This window comes from Crinia signifera, chromosome 6 (assembly GCF_055691185.1).
Source record: "Crinia signifera chromosome 6, ASM5569118v1, whole genome shotgun sequence".
Lineage (NCBI taxonomy): Eukaryota > Metazoa > Chordata > Amphibia > Anura > Myobatrachidae > Crinia > Crinia signifera.
Genome location: NC_139222.1, coordinates 254,448,345 through 254,466,507, shown reverse-complemented (window position 1 = coordinate 254,466,507; position 18,163 = coordinate 254,448,345). Strand labels below are relative to the sequence as shown.

The 18,163-nt window shown below is 44.7% G+C and overlaps 1 protein-coding gene across 7 annotated transcripts in view; it reads left to right on the top strand.

Annotated features, from left to right (window-relative positions):
* The first annotated feature begins 4,993 nt into the window (after positions 1 to 4,993).
* LOC146009222 (alpha-2-macroglobulin-like) overlaps positions 4,994 to 18,163 on the top strand; it is a 100,286-nt gene continuing 87,116 nt past the window's right edge. For 3 of the 7 annotated variants that reach the window (XM_083149373.1, XM_083149375.1, XM_083149372.1), the window contains exons 1-2: positions 4,999 to 5,352; positions 13,471 to 13,654. In XM_083149373.1, coding sequence (XP_083005499.1) covers positions 5,279 to 5,352; positions 13,471 to 13,654 — 258 coding nt within the window. In that variant the 5' untranslated portion in view covers positions 4,999 to 5,278. Of the gene's footprint in view, positions 5,353 to 13,470; positions 13,655 to 18,163 lie in introns of all 7 variants that reach the window. The other 4 variants (XM_083149378.1, XM_083149376.1, XM_083149374.1 and 1 more) reach the window with 2 other exon arrangements.

Sequence of the window (18,163 nt, the reverse complement as noted above, 5' to 3'; positions counted from 1 at the left end):
AACGGGCTGTGTGACTGGGCCATATATTAGGCGCTAGTAAATGTCATGTGCCGTGTTCAAATTAATTATTATTATTGCCTATTTAGCTGTTATGTATCAGCATTTGGCAAATGGCGGTGTGTATGCCGGGTGTGTGATCTGGCCGTGAGTCTGGCTCTATGTCACTCTGTGGTTATATACCCGAATTAATATCCTCCTCAGATTTATTAGCTATGCCTTTTAAGCGGTGTTATAATCGGCATATGGCAGTTTTGATATAATTTGTGACTCAAGCCTTCATTTTGGGCTTTTATTTCCAGTACAATATTGTGTAGTATTACACTGTGTTTATCCCAGGTTTCTATTTGAATACAGTATTGTTATGGGATTTGATACTGTGTATAGATTTTAACTGCATGTATTGCACACTTCCCAGAGTGTGCATGTAACTTCTTTTAATGATTCAGTGGATACTTTGTTATTCCCTGATTTGGCGTTTTGCCCAGGGTTTTGGTATAACAGTATTGAATACACTTTGTTATATTCCTCCTAGTCGCTACTGACACCTACTGGTGTATAATTATATGGTGTGTATCTCTTAATAGGTATGCTCTGTTTTCAGTGCCGATTTTTGGGGCAACTGTATTGCAATTTTATATTGTATGTATGGTATTAATAGTATTGGTTGCAGGCACTTTATTCAGTTGTGCCTGCTGCACCTGTTTGCACTACACCCCTTAGATGGGCGTTTGGGCGTGCACTATAGGTAGATTGTTTATGCCATACATTTGCTTAGTTGGAATTCTTATCTACCTGGATAGGTAGATTGCGTGAGCTATGTTGGTTCACTTATTACTAGCAGTAGGTCAGAGCGACTAGCGTTGTGGGTGGACAAAAGGTGGATTGTGTGTGAGGTGGGCTGCACTGGTGTAATATCAGCGCCATCTTTGAACCAAACCATTGAACCATTGTAACCAATGTGGAGCGGCAGAGGGGAGCTGCAGGCAAATGAGTGTCTTGCTGGGAAGATCAGCATAGCACCAGCATTGTGGGTGAACAAAAGGTGGAGAATAATATAACAACAAATAATACTTAATGCAATTTACATCCTATTACACCTGCCTAACACGGGTCTAGAACACGTGTTTCGCGCTTAGGTGCTTCTTCAAGCTAGCCAAACGATTGATCTCCGCTGTATAAGCTTTATTACGGTGTCCCACCAATCATGTCCAGGTATTGCGGGTCGCGTGTTGCTTGTTTAGCCAATGACGCGAGGGAGTTTTCAGGGCAGACTGGACAAAGTGGATGGGAGATATTTGGGGGAAAGTGAGGAGATATAGGCTGGTGCAGTAGGGTTGATGGCTCTATATGCAAGTAGAGGTGTTTTAGGTTGAATCATTGCGTGTGAGGTGGGCTGCACTGGTGTAATATCAGCGCCATCTTTGAACCAAACCATGAACCATTGTAACCAATGTGGAGCGGCAGAGGGGAGCTGCAGGCAAATGAGTGTCTTGCTGGGAAGATCAGCATAGCACCAGCATTTAAATGTATTTCAAGGGCCATATGGTGATTGTGTTTTTTAGACGCATTGGCACGATCCAGGTGGCATGAGGTTACTGGGGGGCAACCAGTGGGGAACGGTCACAGTCCGGTGGAGGAGTCCCATGCAGCTCAGGCGAGGAGCAGCAAAGTGCATAAGTGGCGGAGGAAGGTGGTGTTGCTAGGGCAGGGTGGGGGCTTCGGTACCCGGCGCGCCGGGAACCTCGTGTGGCGGGGAGGGAGCGGTGCACAAGGCAGGAAATGTAGGGGAGTTACAGAATGCCTCGCATACTCACCATTAGGCGGCCGCACGCCTGGTTCCAGCATTAATACGGCAGGTGACATACGGGTTGCGTGCCAGGTAGGGTGAGGTGCGGATGGTAGCTGATCCCATAATGGTAAGGGGCGTGTTCACGTGAGTCACATGACAGTGGCTGGCACGGCCCATAGCGTGTCAGGGGCGTGTTCACGTGAGTCACATGACGTGGCTGGCACGGCCCATAGCGTGTAGGGGGCGTGTTCACGTGAGTCACATGGTGGTGACTGGCACGGCCCAGGCGGTACCAACTTGGTAGGGGGCGTGGTCGCGTACCCACGGCGGTGGAACGGACACGTCCCAGGGGTAACGCATTAGCAGGAACAGAGCGCACCGCTCCCCTTTCTATCCCTTGCCCTGCAAAAGTGTTTGGTTATGATTATGGATTTGTGAAATAAAGCTGTGACCATTTTAATTGCCACAAACTATGTCGTCATGTTTCCATTATTTCGTTGACCAGAGCGGGGTGCCGGTAAGTCGCCCTCTCCCACCTTAAGGGAGCGCAGGGGGCCAAAATGGCCCCTGAAGCAGGATAAGGGGGTGGGGCGCTAGGCACCCTGCAGGTCAACGGAGGGAAACCTGGGTTCGGGGGGATGGGGGGGGGAGGCAGCAGCCAGGGTAGCCGGTCCCCTTCTTGCCACCTAGCCATGAGGAGGGCCAGTGAGAAAGGACAGGATTAATTGAGGGGGGCGTGAGCAGCAGCAGGAACAAAAGCAGAGAGCAGGGGGTCTGAGTTCACTCATCACCCAGCTAGGACAGAGACACCCACCCACCCAGCCCAGTTGTTTGGGAAAAGCCGGGGAAAGGCACTTGACAGGTGTCAGGTTGTGAATCTTGTATGGGACAGGTTTGAAAATGTTGTAAGTGTCACGTTGAAATGTTGTGAAAAAAAAAAAGAAAAAAAAAAAAAATTATAATAATTATAATAATTAAAAAAAAAAAAAAAAAAAAAAAAGAAAATAAAATAAAGTATATATACCCTTTGCATACTTGTTGGATAATGTTGTATAGGAAGACTATATTGGCTAGGAGTGTAATTGTAACGTTGTCCTTGGTTGTCATTGTCATTACGGTGTATAAGATGCTTGAATAAGAATGTTGTCACAGTATTGCGGGGAGGGAGCGGTGCACAAGGCAGGAAATGTAGGGGAGTTACAGAATGCCTCGCATACTCACCATTAGGCGGCCGCACGCCTGGTTCCAGCATTAATACGGCAGGTGACATACGGGTTGCGTGCCAGGTAGGGTGAGGTGCGGATGGTAGCTGATCCCATAATGGTAAGGGGCGTGTTCACGTGAGTCACATGACAGTGGCTGGCACGGCCCATAGCGTGTCAGGGGCGTGTTCACGTGAGTCACATGACGTGGCTGGCACGGCCCATAGCGTGTAGGGGGCGTGTTCACGTGAGTCACATGGTGGTGACTGGCACGGCCCAGGCGGTACCAACTTGGTAGGGGGCGTGGTCGCGTACCCACGGCGGTGGAACGGACACGTCCCAGGGGTAACGCATTAGCAGGAACAGAGCGCACCGCTCCCCTTTCTATCCCTTGCCCTGCAAAAGTGTTTGGTTATGATTATGGATTTGTGAAATAAAGCTGTGACCATTTTAATTGCCACAAACTATGTCGTCATGTTTCCATTATTTCGTTGACCAGAGCGGGGTGCCGGTAAGTCGCCCTCTCCCACCTTATGGGACGCTGCGTAGCAGCACACGCCGAGCGGACTGTCCCCCCTTCTTTTCTTTATTTTCCCTCCCAGGGATTCCCCTGCTCTAACCGGGGTGCCACTCACTCTCCACCTCTACACCCTGTAAGTGGTAAGCAGCAGTGTACACCTGCTTATCAGGGATCCCCTCATCAGCCTCCCTGCACTTCCTTGCACATTTACACACTCATCCAAGGTGTGCGGTCAGAGACCCTGCACTGGGACACTACCAGGGATCTGTCCAGCATATTTAGGACAGCAGTTGTACCTTCCCTTTCACCCTACAAAACTGAGACCTCAATGGACTCACCTGTAATTGCAAAGCCCTGAGTTCTTTGCAGGAAGCAGCAGTCCTGGAATCAGAGGGTTTATCTCTCACTACTCTATCACGTCAAAACTTTTCCTTCTTTCTTCCGATATCGTAACTGATCCAGGAGTAACAAATAGCTAGCATATAGTACCAGCCTCGCTGACATTTGTCAGAGGCAGACATTATTATAATTTAAATCTAGCATAGTGTCTGCAGTATTGTATTAACATCATTTGGAACAATTCTGTTCATATTAATCACTGAAATTTAAGCTTGTTGAGCAATTAATATTACAAATGGTATTAAAGTATGCACAGTCTTTATGGAAAAGACTGATTGTAGTGGTATGAACCAATATATTACCTTAATTGATTAATTAAGTGATATTGTCACACTTAATACCAATTTTTGCATTTGCTCTGATAATCTCACTTCAAACAAAGTTATTTACTATCTGTTACTGTTTATATATCGTACAGTTGCATAGATTCATGATACAGTGTTATACTTTGTTTCTTTAGAGTGTGACAATTTAAAACAAGCACAATTAATGAAATATCTCGCAGTGTGTTGCTTTTAGATATCTAGAGATAATCATCTAATTTTGTGCCACCTCCTTATGTCAGAAGAATTGAGTGTGCATATTGAATTCTTGTGCACACCACACCAGGGATTTATACTTAATTAATTCTTTCTGAAAGGAAACTGTTAAGGTGCCCATACATGTTACAATTGTTGTATACAATATTGTATACAATATCGCATCTCATCGCATCTCAGTTTTGCGATAAGATGAGATGAGATCTAGTACAAAAAGTATGTGCTGCACATACTTTTAGTACTAGATCTCATCTCATCTGATCTCATCGCAACACCGAGATGCAATGAGATTCGATATTCGATATTGTATACAATATTGTATACAATAATTGTAACGTGTATGGGCACCTTTAGTACAAGCACTCTGATAGTGCTGTGTACTTTCATTATATGTTTATTTCATGTTATGTCAGTGTCAATGTGTGTCCATTTTATTCTGAGATACATTTTGATGACAAACTTTTTTCAAAAGCAGTGCCAACAGAAAAAGAGAGTGCTTTTTCTTTCCTCTACTTGTAGATCCCTGTGATAGCAGATGAGCTTACAATGCTTTGTATTGGCACCACAACGTACAGATCCTCCTGTGTACCTGGGCAGGAGGCCTCACGATTATCGTAACAGGAGATGATTTAAGAATACAGTCCAGCAAACAGACACAAGGCAAAGCAAACATGCACCATCCCTCACAGAGAAGGCCTTGTGCAAGGGTCAGTGTTTGTGTAACGTGTGTAACATTTGTGTGTCTGCCAGGGGGCTGTACACAGGCACAGCTTTATAAAGCCTTTCCAGCATTCTTCATTCTCAACGTGAGATCTGACCAGCAGCAGCAATGTGGAGCTCAGCGCTGGGTCTGTGCCTGCTCCTGACGTGCATCCATGGGGGAGATCTGACAGACCCTGACCCGTAAGACAAGTCTTCTTTATTTATACAGCATTGTGGAACATGATAGTGCTATGCGGATAATTGGTTACGTTATAGGATTTGACAGCAACTACCTCTGACACCAAATATTAGGGATTATTAATATACATACAGCCTGATTCAGGTTTCCGATGGTGGGGGGTCTGCGCCTGGGCGATTATGCACATGATGTAATGCGTTGTTTCCATCATAAGATTTTTAATGCAATTATTGTAATTGGGCCACATACAGATGGAGCGCAGCTCATGCCATCCCAGGCCCCGCCAGCTATCGGAAGGGGGCGCACGCACACAAGACACTTGCGCACGCACCATTCCGATGGAGCTCCTCGCCGCCATCCGCCGCCTCCCTGGTCTCCAACCCTTAATCCTTGAAGTGGAGATGGGCAGGGTCACGCTGCCCAGCCGCCAAGTGACTGGGACGCACGTGCGTGTGAGACGCATACGCACGTCCCAGTCTGATGGAGTCCCTCTCCGCCAGTGCTTGCCAATGGGGACGTTCTGGCGAGCGCTGGCAATGACTGAGAAGCGCTCCATCTGTAAATACACCTAAAAAGTCCTTTGTTTTTTATCCTAGTTTTGAAATGTTCTTCACATAATGCACTTTTTACTAATCAGCTTTTTATGTATATATAAAACAAGGGCATGTTCATAATACTGTTTTTAAACTAGGATTGTCAAATAACATGTTACTTTTTATTAAAGGCTTTTCTATCTTTTTTCATGCTATTATACTATGTTGGGAAGGCAAGATCGAAATATATGTCTTATTTGTAGTTTCCCTCTTAATATTTAAAGATCCCTACACTCAAACTTCCCAATTTCATCCATTCATTCATTAAGATGTCTTTAATCGTACACTATTTTATATGAATTGATTTGTTATTATACGTGCCTGTTTCTATACATATGAATTTATGTGCAATTGGGTAAAAATTAGGTAGGCCTAGCCTTGGGCAAACTTGGTCCCCATCGCTGTGCCAATGCACTGTAAATAAAACATTGAGTTCTCTCAAATTCATTAGTCTGTGCCTTCCATGCCCCCTCCTCCAGTGTGTGTCTCTCTTCACCTGAAACTTTCTTCACCAGCCTAACATGGCCCCTACTCACCAGCCAATGTCCCACATCTTGTCTCACTTTACCCCTTCACTTGCCTGAATGGTACATGAGGTCTGCTAGATGCTGTGACAGGGATGAGCATCTTCTCTCTATCTCACCATGCTCTTCCCAGAATGCCAGATGTGATGCTGTCAGGTGTGGTAACATCATCATGCACAGAATTCTGGGAACAAAAACACCTGACTATGCCATCAGCTTCTAGAATAGATGTCACCAGTAGGTCAACTGGGGCGGTACTCCTAGGTCACAAATCCCCAGGGAATAGTCCTGAAATCCCGCTGATTTGCCCTGGAATTTGTATTGTAATATAATTGCACCTGTCATAGTACTGAGCATTTAAAAAACGTTGTTTCTTGCTCCCAAAAATAAGGCTGAAGTGCTCTTTTACACATTTAAGCTGAGGAGAAGCAGATTCTTGTCAAGGGGTGGGATATATTAGGCAGCAAGTGAATGCTTGGTACTTGTTTAGTTTCACGGCGGCAGCGTCTCAGTTGCAGCAGCGTCTGTGTCCCCTTGCGGGGCTTGCTTTGCTCGCCCACGCTACGCTCGCCATGCTCTCTAAAATCAACTCCATGCCAACGTGGATAGTGGGGGTATGAACTATTCACGTTGGCATGGACTTTATTTTAGAAAGTTTGCCGAGCGCCGAACCCGGAAGTAGCGGGCGACCATGCTGCCGCCGTGAAACTAAACAAGAACCGAATGCTTTTGAAGTTGATGTGTCAGAAGCAGGAAAAATGGGATTTGAGAGATTTTGACAAGACAAAACAGTTATGGCTAGATGACTGAGTCAAAACATCTCCAAATGGCAGGTCTTGTGGGGTGTTCCTGGTATGCAGGGCTTAGTACATACCAAAAGTGGTCCACAGTAGTCTAAGGAAGTGTACCAATGACAGGGACATGTGCACCCATGGCTGTGAAGACTAACCAATGTGACAGGAACCCTGCTGAAAACATTAATGCTGGCTTTGATAAAAAGTTGTCAGAACTAGGGTGGCCAATCTTGGATCGGGATCAGCGGGATCCTGGGATTTGGCCCCAAAAACACCGGGATTGGAGTTTCCAATCCTGGGATTTCGGGATTAGACTGCACATGCCATGTTTTATGGCCATGAGTGTCACGTATTGTTGCTCATGTTGTATATCTTGCTTATTGGTGTGCTAAAATTATTACAAAATGGTTTACAAACAAAAACACACAGTTGTAAATCCATGTGTTCTGAGAGAAAGAAGAAATACTGACAGATTTACAGGTGCTTCACGATGTATAAATGATCCCAAATCTGTTCCAAATTTCTCTTGGGGAGAAATTGGGGAGCAGTGTGCACTATATAAGTGGATATATGTGTACAACTGTGCCATATTGTGTGGTCTACCAGTATAGAATAGACTTTTCTCGCTTTTAGTGAGCGGAGCTCCTGTCTCTGAATAGGAGGTGATTTTCTCAAAGATTGAATTCTGATTCCACTCAACACATAGGAGAGGAAACCACAGATGGTTAAACCACGAATCCAAAATAATTAAGACATATATGGTAACCGTACCCTATAATGTGGTCTACTATTATCAAGCAGTCATATCTTGCATGATTGGGTGGAGATTCAACCTCCAGTGCGCTCCAAATATATGTCCTTGTAGATTATCCACCATGTAGAAACAAATATGCCTCCAATAGTGTGAAAAGGTTTTATTACAAATAAAAACAAAAGTGATTACAAATGAGTGGAACAATGGACCTCACCGATGTGATGGGTCTACAACATGATTGCAGACAATACCAGCATGAGATCTTATTGCCACAGGCGTCCCTGCAAGCTGCTATGTTTTCCCACCGAGTCCTGTCCACTGCTAATGAGTCTCTTTGTCAATTCATTTCGAACACAATGTCCTTAATCAACGCATAGAGACTCCCTTCCTGATAAGGGTATTTATACCCTATTCCTTAATTAGATAACTTGTACCTATTTCCAGTCTGGAATCTCTGCTCACTAAAGCGAGAAATGTCTACTTTATACTGGTAGACCACACAATACAGTACAGTTGTACACATACAATATATCCACTATATAGTGCACACTGTGTAAAGGTATCCCACTATTCACAGTTTCTTTTCTTCCCCCCCATGCTCGGAGTGAGATTTTGAACAGAGATTACATTGGGTTCATTTATACATATGTCAGTATTTCTTCTTTTATGTATTCGTTTTTTATGTTTTGTAACATATACTGTAACTGACAGTTCCGGCTGCCTCAAGCGCATTGATTCATTCCAACCCTTGTACATATTGGGGCAGATGTATTAATCATTAAAAAGAGATAAATGCAAGGTGATAAAGAGAGATAAAGGTCCAGCCAATCACCTGCTAACTGCCATGTTACAGGCTGTGTTTGAAAAAAGTCAGTAAGGAGCGGATTGGCTGGATGTTTATCTCTCCTTATCACCCTTGCATTTATCCCTTGTTAAGGCTTAATACATCTGCCCCATTATGAGAGAAAGGTTTTGCTATGGTTTCTCTTGATGTCAATACAGGGAAAAGAGTACAAGTTGTCCACTCCATCCAATCAGCATCCAGCTATGATTTACAGATATGTCCTGACACATCATTGCTGAAAGTAGCAGGACTTCAGCACAGGAGAGCCATCGGCGTGCGTACTACAGGCCATGCGCATGTGCAATCTATCGATAACTGTCCGCGGTGCTAATTTCCGGCCGTGCGATCAGGACTGAATTACCCCCATTGTGAGCTGCTGAAGGACTAGTAGACTTCAGTTTGAGTTAACAGCCTGTGACATGATACAGTGTGTCCAGGGAAGTGCAGCTTAGTACTCCTAATGGCTGCAGCACATGTATTTGTAATATGAGGGCACAGCCAGGGCCGGATTATAATGGAGGCACAAGTGGTCAGTGCCCCTGGGCCCCCCTCTAGCTAGGGGCCCCCTTTGGTTTGCATGTATTTAAAAAAAAATATATATATATATTTTTTTTAGCTAAAGGTCTTATGCATAGGAGTGGGGTAGTGCTGCAGCTTCAGCTATCTGCCAATGCGACAATGATTAATGGTGCTGAGCATCGGGAGCCAAGGCACACTGACTGCACAAGTATGCAGTGCATTACTGGGAGTTGACTAAGTCCCATGACACTTTGCACCAGAGGGCAGAAGCTGAAACGTTTGTGCTGAGCTCTGATTGGTGGAGCTCATTACATGCTTCTCAGGCCCATGGAGAACAGCAGCAGCAGCCTAGTCATGGGAGGGTTTTTAATCATAGGCAGCACTGTGACTGTTAGGTCTCCTACAGAGTAAGGTGCAGAGGGACAAACACAGGCATGTATGTATGTATGTATGTATGTATGTATGTATGTATGTGTATATGTGTATATATATATATATATATATATATATAAATAGATACGTGGTTACCGGCACTCCAAGATACACATGACAACTGCCCGGGTGCTGCACTCAAAGAAATGGTTCTATCCTTGAAAACGGAGTAAAATCCAAAATGTTGGAGCTGATTGCATCTGCGTAGTCATTTTTTGTGAAGTCCAAAGGAGTGTCACTTTCCACACATCTATATATAGATAGGATCTGATCCCTGAGGACGGGCAATAGCCCGAAACATGTTGGAGAAATAAATCACTTTTTTTCATTAAGGAATCCGCGAGTGCTGCCTGATCACTTCCCTCTGCATACAGGACCTGCGGGTCCAGAAGGAAGGCACCGGGTAATTATTGCAGCGACTCACAGTGGAGTGCCGGGCAAGGTTGGAAATATATATATATATATATCCCCTGCAGTTAACCATTGACCAAGTTTATACTACCTTTACTCTCTGTTTTGACAGTGTAATATTCTCCCATGCAGTTTGCGGCCAGTAATGACAAGTGCAAGGGGGCCCCCCTGTCTAAAGTGCCCCGGGCCCCCGAAGGCTTAATCTGGCACTGGGCACAGCTGGATCCAGTGGATCAACTACAGAGGACTACTCACTAGGAAAGTGACTTGGGGGGGGGGGGTCATTCAGTACCGCCAGGCTGCAAATTAGTCAAAAGAACGCACATGCACACGGTGCGCAGTGCAAACCATCCACCCGTTGCTCGCTGCTCCACACTGTTATTGACACCATGTGGGCATTTGGGGGCATGCCGCCAGCATTTTCTGTCCATCCCCGAGAAAGTTCACTCAGCGCTGCGAGCAGGGGAAAAACCATTTGATAGTGAATGATTTCCCCAATATGTGTAAGACTGCGTATGCATTGACAGCCATGCACAGGGGCCTTGCGGGGAATGTGCGCTCATTGGGGCAGCGGCTACGTGCTCACTGGGCACCAAACACACTGGGCTGAGCAGAACTGAATTGGGCCCATTGTCACACTTGACTTATGCAGCAGAAAGCTTGCATGGAGATGGTGACTCTCAGCCGGCCATTAACTAGAAAACACCCTAAACTCTTAAGCCATTAGCATGCCAAACTTTTATTTGTGTCAACATTCTGTCAATGTGACCCAATGCATGTCGCCCTTTTTCATGTGTCGACCTATATTGCCTGTTGACCACTAGTGATCAATAAATATTGACTTTAGACCTGTTGACCCATAAAAGGGAACCACTCAGTGGCATTGTGGTCCCTTTCATTACTTGCTACAGTATGTGATACATACAGTAGATTAAAACTAGAGATGTGCACCGGCCACTTTTCGGGTTTTGGGTTTTGGGTTCTGATTACCTTGAGGTTTTGGGTTCTAATGGGTTTTGCCAAAACACCTCCTAAGTGTTTTGTGTTTGGATTTCTTGGGTTTTGGGTTCTGATTTTTGTTAAAAAAGCATAAAAACTGCTAAAATCGCAGAATTTTTTATTTGTTTTGCTCCTACGCTATATTAACCTCAATAACATTCATTTCCACTCATTTACAGTCTATTCTGAACAGCTCACACCTTACAATATTGTTTTTAGGGCAAAAGGTTGCACCGAGGTAGCTGGACAACTATGATAAGCCACACAAGTGTGCGGCACAAACACTAGACTGATATGGCACACTTAGCATACCCTCTAGGCTGATACTGCACACCTAGAATTACCCCTGGACTGATACAGCACATTTAGCATCACCCCTGGACTGATATGGCACACTTAGCATCCCCCCTAGTCTGATACGGCACACCTAGCATCACCCCTGGACTGATACGGCACACCTAGCATCACCCCTGGACTGATATGGCACAGGTAGCATCACTCCTGGACTGATACGGCACATTTAGCATCACCCCTGGACTGATATGGCACACTTAGCATCCCCCCTAGTTTGATACGGCACACCTAGCATCACCCCTGGACTGATATGGCACGCTTAGCATCACCCCTGGACTAATACAGCACACTTGGCAGCACCCCATGAATTATACGGCAGACTTGGCTTACCCCAGGAATTATACGGCACAGATGGTGGCACCCCTGACCTGATATAGCACACATGGAATTATACGGCACAGATGGCGGCACCCCTGGACTGTTACGGCACACATGGCGGCAGGCATGGAATTATACGGCAGACAAATTCCTGCAGTAAAAATAAAAATGTGTATTCTTTTAATTATAAAAAAGAGCAGCACACCTTACTTAGCAACACCCCATGAATTATACAGCACTCTTGGCTCACCCCTGGACTACAGCGCATTTAAAAAAAAAAAAAAAAACCTTAATTTTATTTTCATTAAAAAAAAAAGGGCAGCTCCCCTGGTCTGATATGGGACACATGGGGCACCCCTGGAATTATACGGCACACATGCGGGCACCCCAGGACTGATACAGGACACATGGGGGCACCCCTGGACAAATACAGCACACATGTGGGCACCCCTGGATGGATACAGCACACATGTGGGCACCCCTGGACTGATAGTACTGGTAGCCAGTGGAAACAGCAGATTGGAATTATATACTGCAATAAATACTGGTAGCCAGTGGCAACAGACTGGAATTATATACTGCGATAAATACTGGTAGCCAGTGGAAACAGCAGACTGGATTTTTATATACTGTGATAAATAATACTGGTAGCCAGCGGCAACAGCAGACTGGAATTATATACTGCGATAAATACTGGTAGCCAGTGGAAACAGCAGACTGGATTTTTATATACTGTGATAAATAATACTGGTAGCCAGCGGCAACAGCAGACTGGAATTATATACTGCGATAAATACTGGTAGCCAGTGGCAACAGCAGACTAGAATTATATACTGCAATAAATAAAATACTGGTAGCCACTGCCAGTGGCAACAGCAAACTGGAATTATATACTGTGATAGGTACTGATAGCCAGGGGCAACAGCACACTGGAATTATATACTGCAATAGGTACTGGTAGGCACTAGCCAGTGGCAACAGCAGAGAGCAGACTGCAGCAGACACTAGGCAGTGCAGGGCAGGCAGTGGCACTAGCAGCACCAGTGGACTATCACACTGTGACTGACTATACAGGAGCAGACTTAGCAGAGGCAAGCCCCAGCACAAAGGAGAGAAAGAACACAGCACCAGTCATCCTTGCAATGGTGATATCTTGATCACTGAGCAGAGACACAGTACACAGCAGCACGGGCCCCAGCAGAGACCACACACAGCAGCAGCACACCCTTCCCTACCCTTCTCCGAGAGTGGAGTGAAGATGGCGGCGCGAGGTTGCGGAATTTAAGGGTTCCGTGATCTCGCGAGAATCCGACGCCGGGCGATGACGTTTTGCCCGTGCGCCCGGATTCGAGTAAGGCGGGAAGCGCCGAGCGCTGCTCGTATCCGGGCCCGGATTGATGACGTCCGTGCTGGCTCGGATCTGAGGAATCCGAGCCCGCACATCTCTAATTAAAACACATTGATATATTAATGTTCTATACTGAGCCTTGGATTATGATTTGTTATACTTGAAATGATGTCAGAAAGAGCATAAATAATTGCATTCTTTGTCTTAATGTCTTATTCTTCTATTATCAGAACGTATATGCTGTTGGTACCCACTATACTAAAGGCCGGGCATGAACAGAAATTCTGCCTACAGCTGTCCCATCTTAATGAGTCTCTAACTGCAACCGTGACTCTGGAGACGGAGCAACAGAACATTACGTTACTAGAGAAACACATCACACAATCTGAGGATGACAACTGCGTGACATTTACGGTGAGAATGGAGATTACGAGTCAGAGGTTTTCATATGATACACAGGATTACCTGTACAGAGTAACTTGTAGTCAACATGTTACAGTCATGTTCCAGCCTGGAGATAATGAAATTGCCACATTACTTCTGTGAAGTACCCTAAAATGGTGTGGACTCCAGCACAGATGGCGCTGAATAGTAGAGAGGAGTGGTTTGGTTTTTGAGAATCCTGACTGGAAACGAGACCAGGCTCAGATCTTCCCTCCAAGTTTGGTCCTCCAGAAAAAGGCAGAACCTCATTTTCCTAGAAATCTGTATATCTATACTAGACTATTTTTATGACTTTTGGATTGCATCTAAGAGTTTGAAGAAACTCAGGGAGCCCGAGGTCTGCTCCCAACACCCAGTGCAGTGATCTAAATCGTACATAGGGGGCCGTACTTACTTATGGACCCTCTCCCAAAGGAGAAGGGCCCCTTTAATCTCCTAACTCCTCTCAGCCATAAGGCTGAAGAGGGGAAAAAGGGATCGGTGGGTCCTCTTCGCCGAAGCTTAGAGATACCCTCTTTCCTCAACCCCCAAAAGGGTTAGGACGGTGGGTCCTCCACACCTCAAGGTTTGGAGAGACCCGCAGTAGGCGTCCCTCTGCCTTGCGGCACTGGGTCACCCTTGAGGGACCGAAGTTCTCCCCAAAAGGATGAGAGCTTTGGTACATTGGGGAGTGAATGGCCCATAAGGGTCATACACACAGCCCAAAAAATGTGACAAACTACAAAAAAACAGAAAACGTGAAAATAAATAAATAAATAAAGAGACCCCAGCCAGAAGGCCGGGGTGGGGGTGGGAAAAATTGTCCTACCCCAGCCAAAAGGCCCAGGGTGAGAACGTGAAGCGCTAGCCTAAAGGGAAGTGCGCAGTGCAAGTGCCATACTTGTGCATAGTGATGGGTATCACCAGTGCATGTTCAGGCACACCCGAGTTTCCCCGGGGTCACAGTGCAGCCTCGGAACCCAGGCAGCCAGCCAGTCAGCGTCCGACCAAGTGTTTCTGCTCCACCAGAAGGCCCTTTCTGGCCGCCGGGCTTTTCAATGAATCTCCCCCGCAGAGGCCAAATAGACCAACTGAAGGAGAAGAAAACACCTACTCAGTCCTGACGTTTCCCCTCTCCCAGGGATTGAGTACTAGGCCGGGCTTTTCGCTGTCTCTCTGTCCGAGTGCCAAAATCCCTAAAAACCGAGAGCAATCTACTCGGTCCCAGCTTTTCCCATCTTCCTGGGATTGGATACTAGATCAGGCTTTTCAACTGACTCTGCCTCAGAGGCTATAATCCCCCGAACAAGAGCCCCAACTACTCAGCCCGATGCTTCTCCCCTCCCTACCAGTGTCAAGAATGGTATTTTCTCCCCCAACAGGGCGTAGATACTCAGCCAGACCTTGCACCCGCCCAAAACATGAGATTGCTGACTCCTAAGCTCAGTAGTGAGATGCTTATGTTGGCCATACACACGCAGATTTATCTGCAGATCTGTCTGGTTGGAACGAAAACATGGTTATGGATGAGAGCAAATGACAGTTGACCATTTGCTTGGAAATGCTGGAAAACTGCCAAACTGTCACTCATCCATAACCATGTTTTTGTTCCAACCAGCCAGATCTGAAGATAAGTCTTACTAGTGTATGGGCACCTTAAGTCCAACCTTTCTCTATTCTCTGCCAGGGGCTGGTCCAGACCCAACTGATAAGAACAGGTACTACACTTGATCTTAGCCAAAAGGCAGAGTCTCTCACTCGTGACCATGTGCTACTGTATTTCACACAGGAAAGTGCATGGAGAGCAAGTGTGGTGTACATGGCTGCAATAGTACATACCAGTCACCATTAGAGAGAGTTGTAGGTAGATGGAGTAGGTAGGTAGGCTGTAAAAGAAAGCAGGCATCTTTAATACATTATATCGGGATGGATGATAGATACAGCACCGTATAGAAATATACGGTGCTCCATATATTTTATCTGTATATCAAAAGCCTCTAGTTAGGGGGTGTGCCAACCTCCAAAAATATCAATAAAATGTAAAACAATCCAGATGGCGCTTAAGAATACATAAAACAGGTATTTAAATAATAAAAATAATAATATTTAATTAACATGAAATACATTTATATACAGAAAAAGCTTTGGGGGGGGGGGTGGAATAAAGTGACAGTCAACATATATAATGAATATCATATATATAAAAAAAGAGTTTAAAAATAGACACTTTCCCTTTAAGAATTATGCAGACCAGTGAGCGAATAATGTCCAGATGAATATAGGTACCGCTATATAGTAATGTGTTCAGAAAATAGCACACACTTTCATAAAAATCTCACCAATCTGGGAAAAAGGAAAGTGCATCCAAATGTGATTTATCAAGTAATTCCTGGTTAACCCCTTCCTGACACAGCCAGTTTTTGCGTTCCTGACAGAGCCATTTTTTTCAAATCTGACATGTATCACTTAAGTGGGTATTACTTTTTTTTGCTTTTACTTATCCCAGTGATTTTGAGACTTGTTTTCTCGTGACACATTGTACTTCAAATTAGTGGTAAATTTGGGTCGATACAGTCTGTGTTTTTTTGTGAAAAATACCAAAATGTCGTAAAAAAATGGAAAATTTAGCAATTTGCAAAATGTTAAATTTTCTGCTTGTGAGACAAATAATCATACCACTCAAAATAGTTAATAACTAACATAGACCATATGTCTACTTTATGTTTCCATCATTATTTCAACTTCCTTTTAATTTTTTTGGACACTAGGAGGCTTACAATATGAATAGCAAATTTTCAAATTTTCAAGAAAATTTCAAACACTGATTTTTTTAGGGACCAGTTCAGTTCTGATGTGACTTTGAGGGACTTGTATGTGAGACACCCCCATAAATGATGCCATTTCAAAAACTGCACCCCTCACAGTATTCAAAACAGCATGTTGGAAGTTTGTTAACCCTTTCGGTGTTTCACAGGAATTAAAACAAAGTGTAGGTGAAATTTCAAAATTTCATTTTTTTTGCAGATTTGCAATTTTAATACATTTTTCTAAGGAACACAGTAGATTTTACTAGAGAAATGTGACTAAAAATTGATTCCCCCAATTCTTTTGTTTTCAAAAATATCCTATATGTGGCCCTAGTGTGCACGTTGACCAAACCACAGGCTTCATAATAGAAGGAGCACCTACTTGATTTTGGAGCCTCCTTTTTATGAGATTATTTTTTAGGCACCATGTAGGTTTCTAGGCACCATAAGATGCTAAAATTTAGGAACCCCCCCACAAGTGACCCCATTTTGCAAACTACACCCTTCAGGGAATTCATTTAGGGGTATAGTGTACATTTCAAACCCCCAGGGGTTTCACCAATTTTGATACAACTGGGCTGTGAAAATGAAAAAATTTAATTTTTCAATTTCACAGCTCAGTTGTATCAAAATTGGTGAAACCCCTGGGGGTTTGAAATGTACACTATACCCCCTGATGAGTTCCCTGAAGGGTGTAGTTTGCAAAATGGGGTCACTTGTGGGGGGGTTCCACTGTATGGGTGCTTCAGGGGTCATTCAACCAGAATCTGTGCTGCAAAATCCAAATATCACTCCTTCCCTTCTGAGTCCTGCCATGCACCCAACTGGTATTTTTTGGTCACATGTGAGGCATTGCCATACTCGGGAGAAATTGGGGCACAGATTTTGGGGTGCTTTGTCTCCTTCATTCCTTGCGAAAATGAAAAATTTTGAGCCAGATCTGCATTTTTGTGTAAAAAAATGTAATTTTTTTTAAAATTTTTTACACAATAAAGAACTTTTTTATACCTTGAACAGATTGGCACGTCTCATTCGGGAAAGGGACAAATATCAACCGTCATTACACAAATTGTATTAATGTTGTATGTTGTATTTAAGTAATTAGGTGGTACACCAATCAGCGCTCTCCAATAGAACCCCCCCTTTTCTATATATATATATATACACACACATATATATATATATATATATATATATATATGTGTATATATATATATATATACATATATACACATATATATTATATATATATATACATATATATATATATATATATAGTTCATTTAATCCCATTTTCCCCAATATTCTTTCTGCTGCTGTGTGGGGGGTGGGAGGGGGGCAGGCGCTGCGGCTGCTGGCTGGGTGGGAGGGAGCTGGGAGGGAGGCTGCCGGGTAAGTGGGAAAGAGGCTGCCGGGTAAGTGGGAAAGAGGCTGCCGGGTGGGTGGGAGGGTGTGCTGCCAATCGGTGGTGATCGGTGCTGTACTTAACAGCACCGATCACCACCGATCTCTGTGTTACCGAGCGGCTTAGCCGCCGGTAACACAGAAAACGCTGCAATTGGCTGTTCACTTTTGAACAGCCAATCGCAGCGATCGCCGACCGGGGGGGGCACCCCTGCCCCCCCTGGGCGGCGAGGGGGGATGTCTGCTGTCAGGGACAGCAGACATCTCCAAACTGTCACCGCGTCTATAG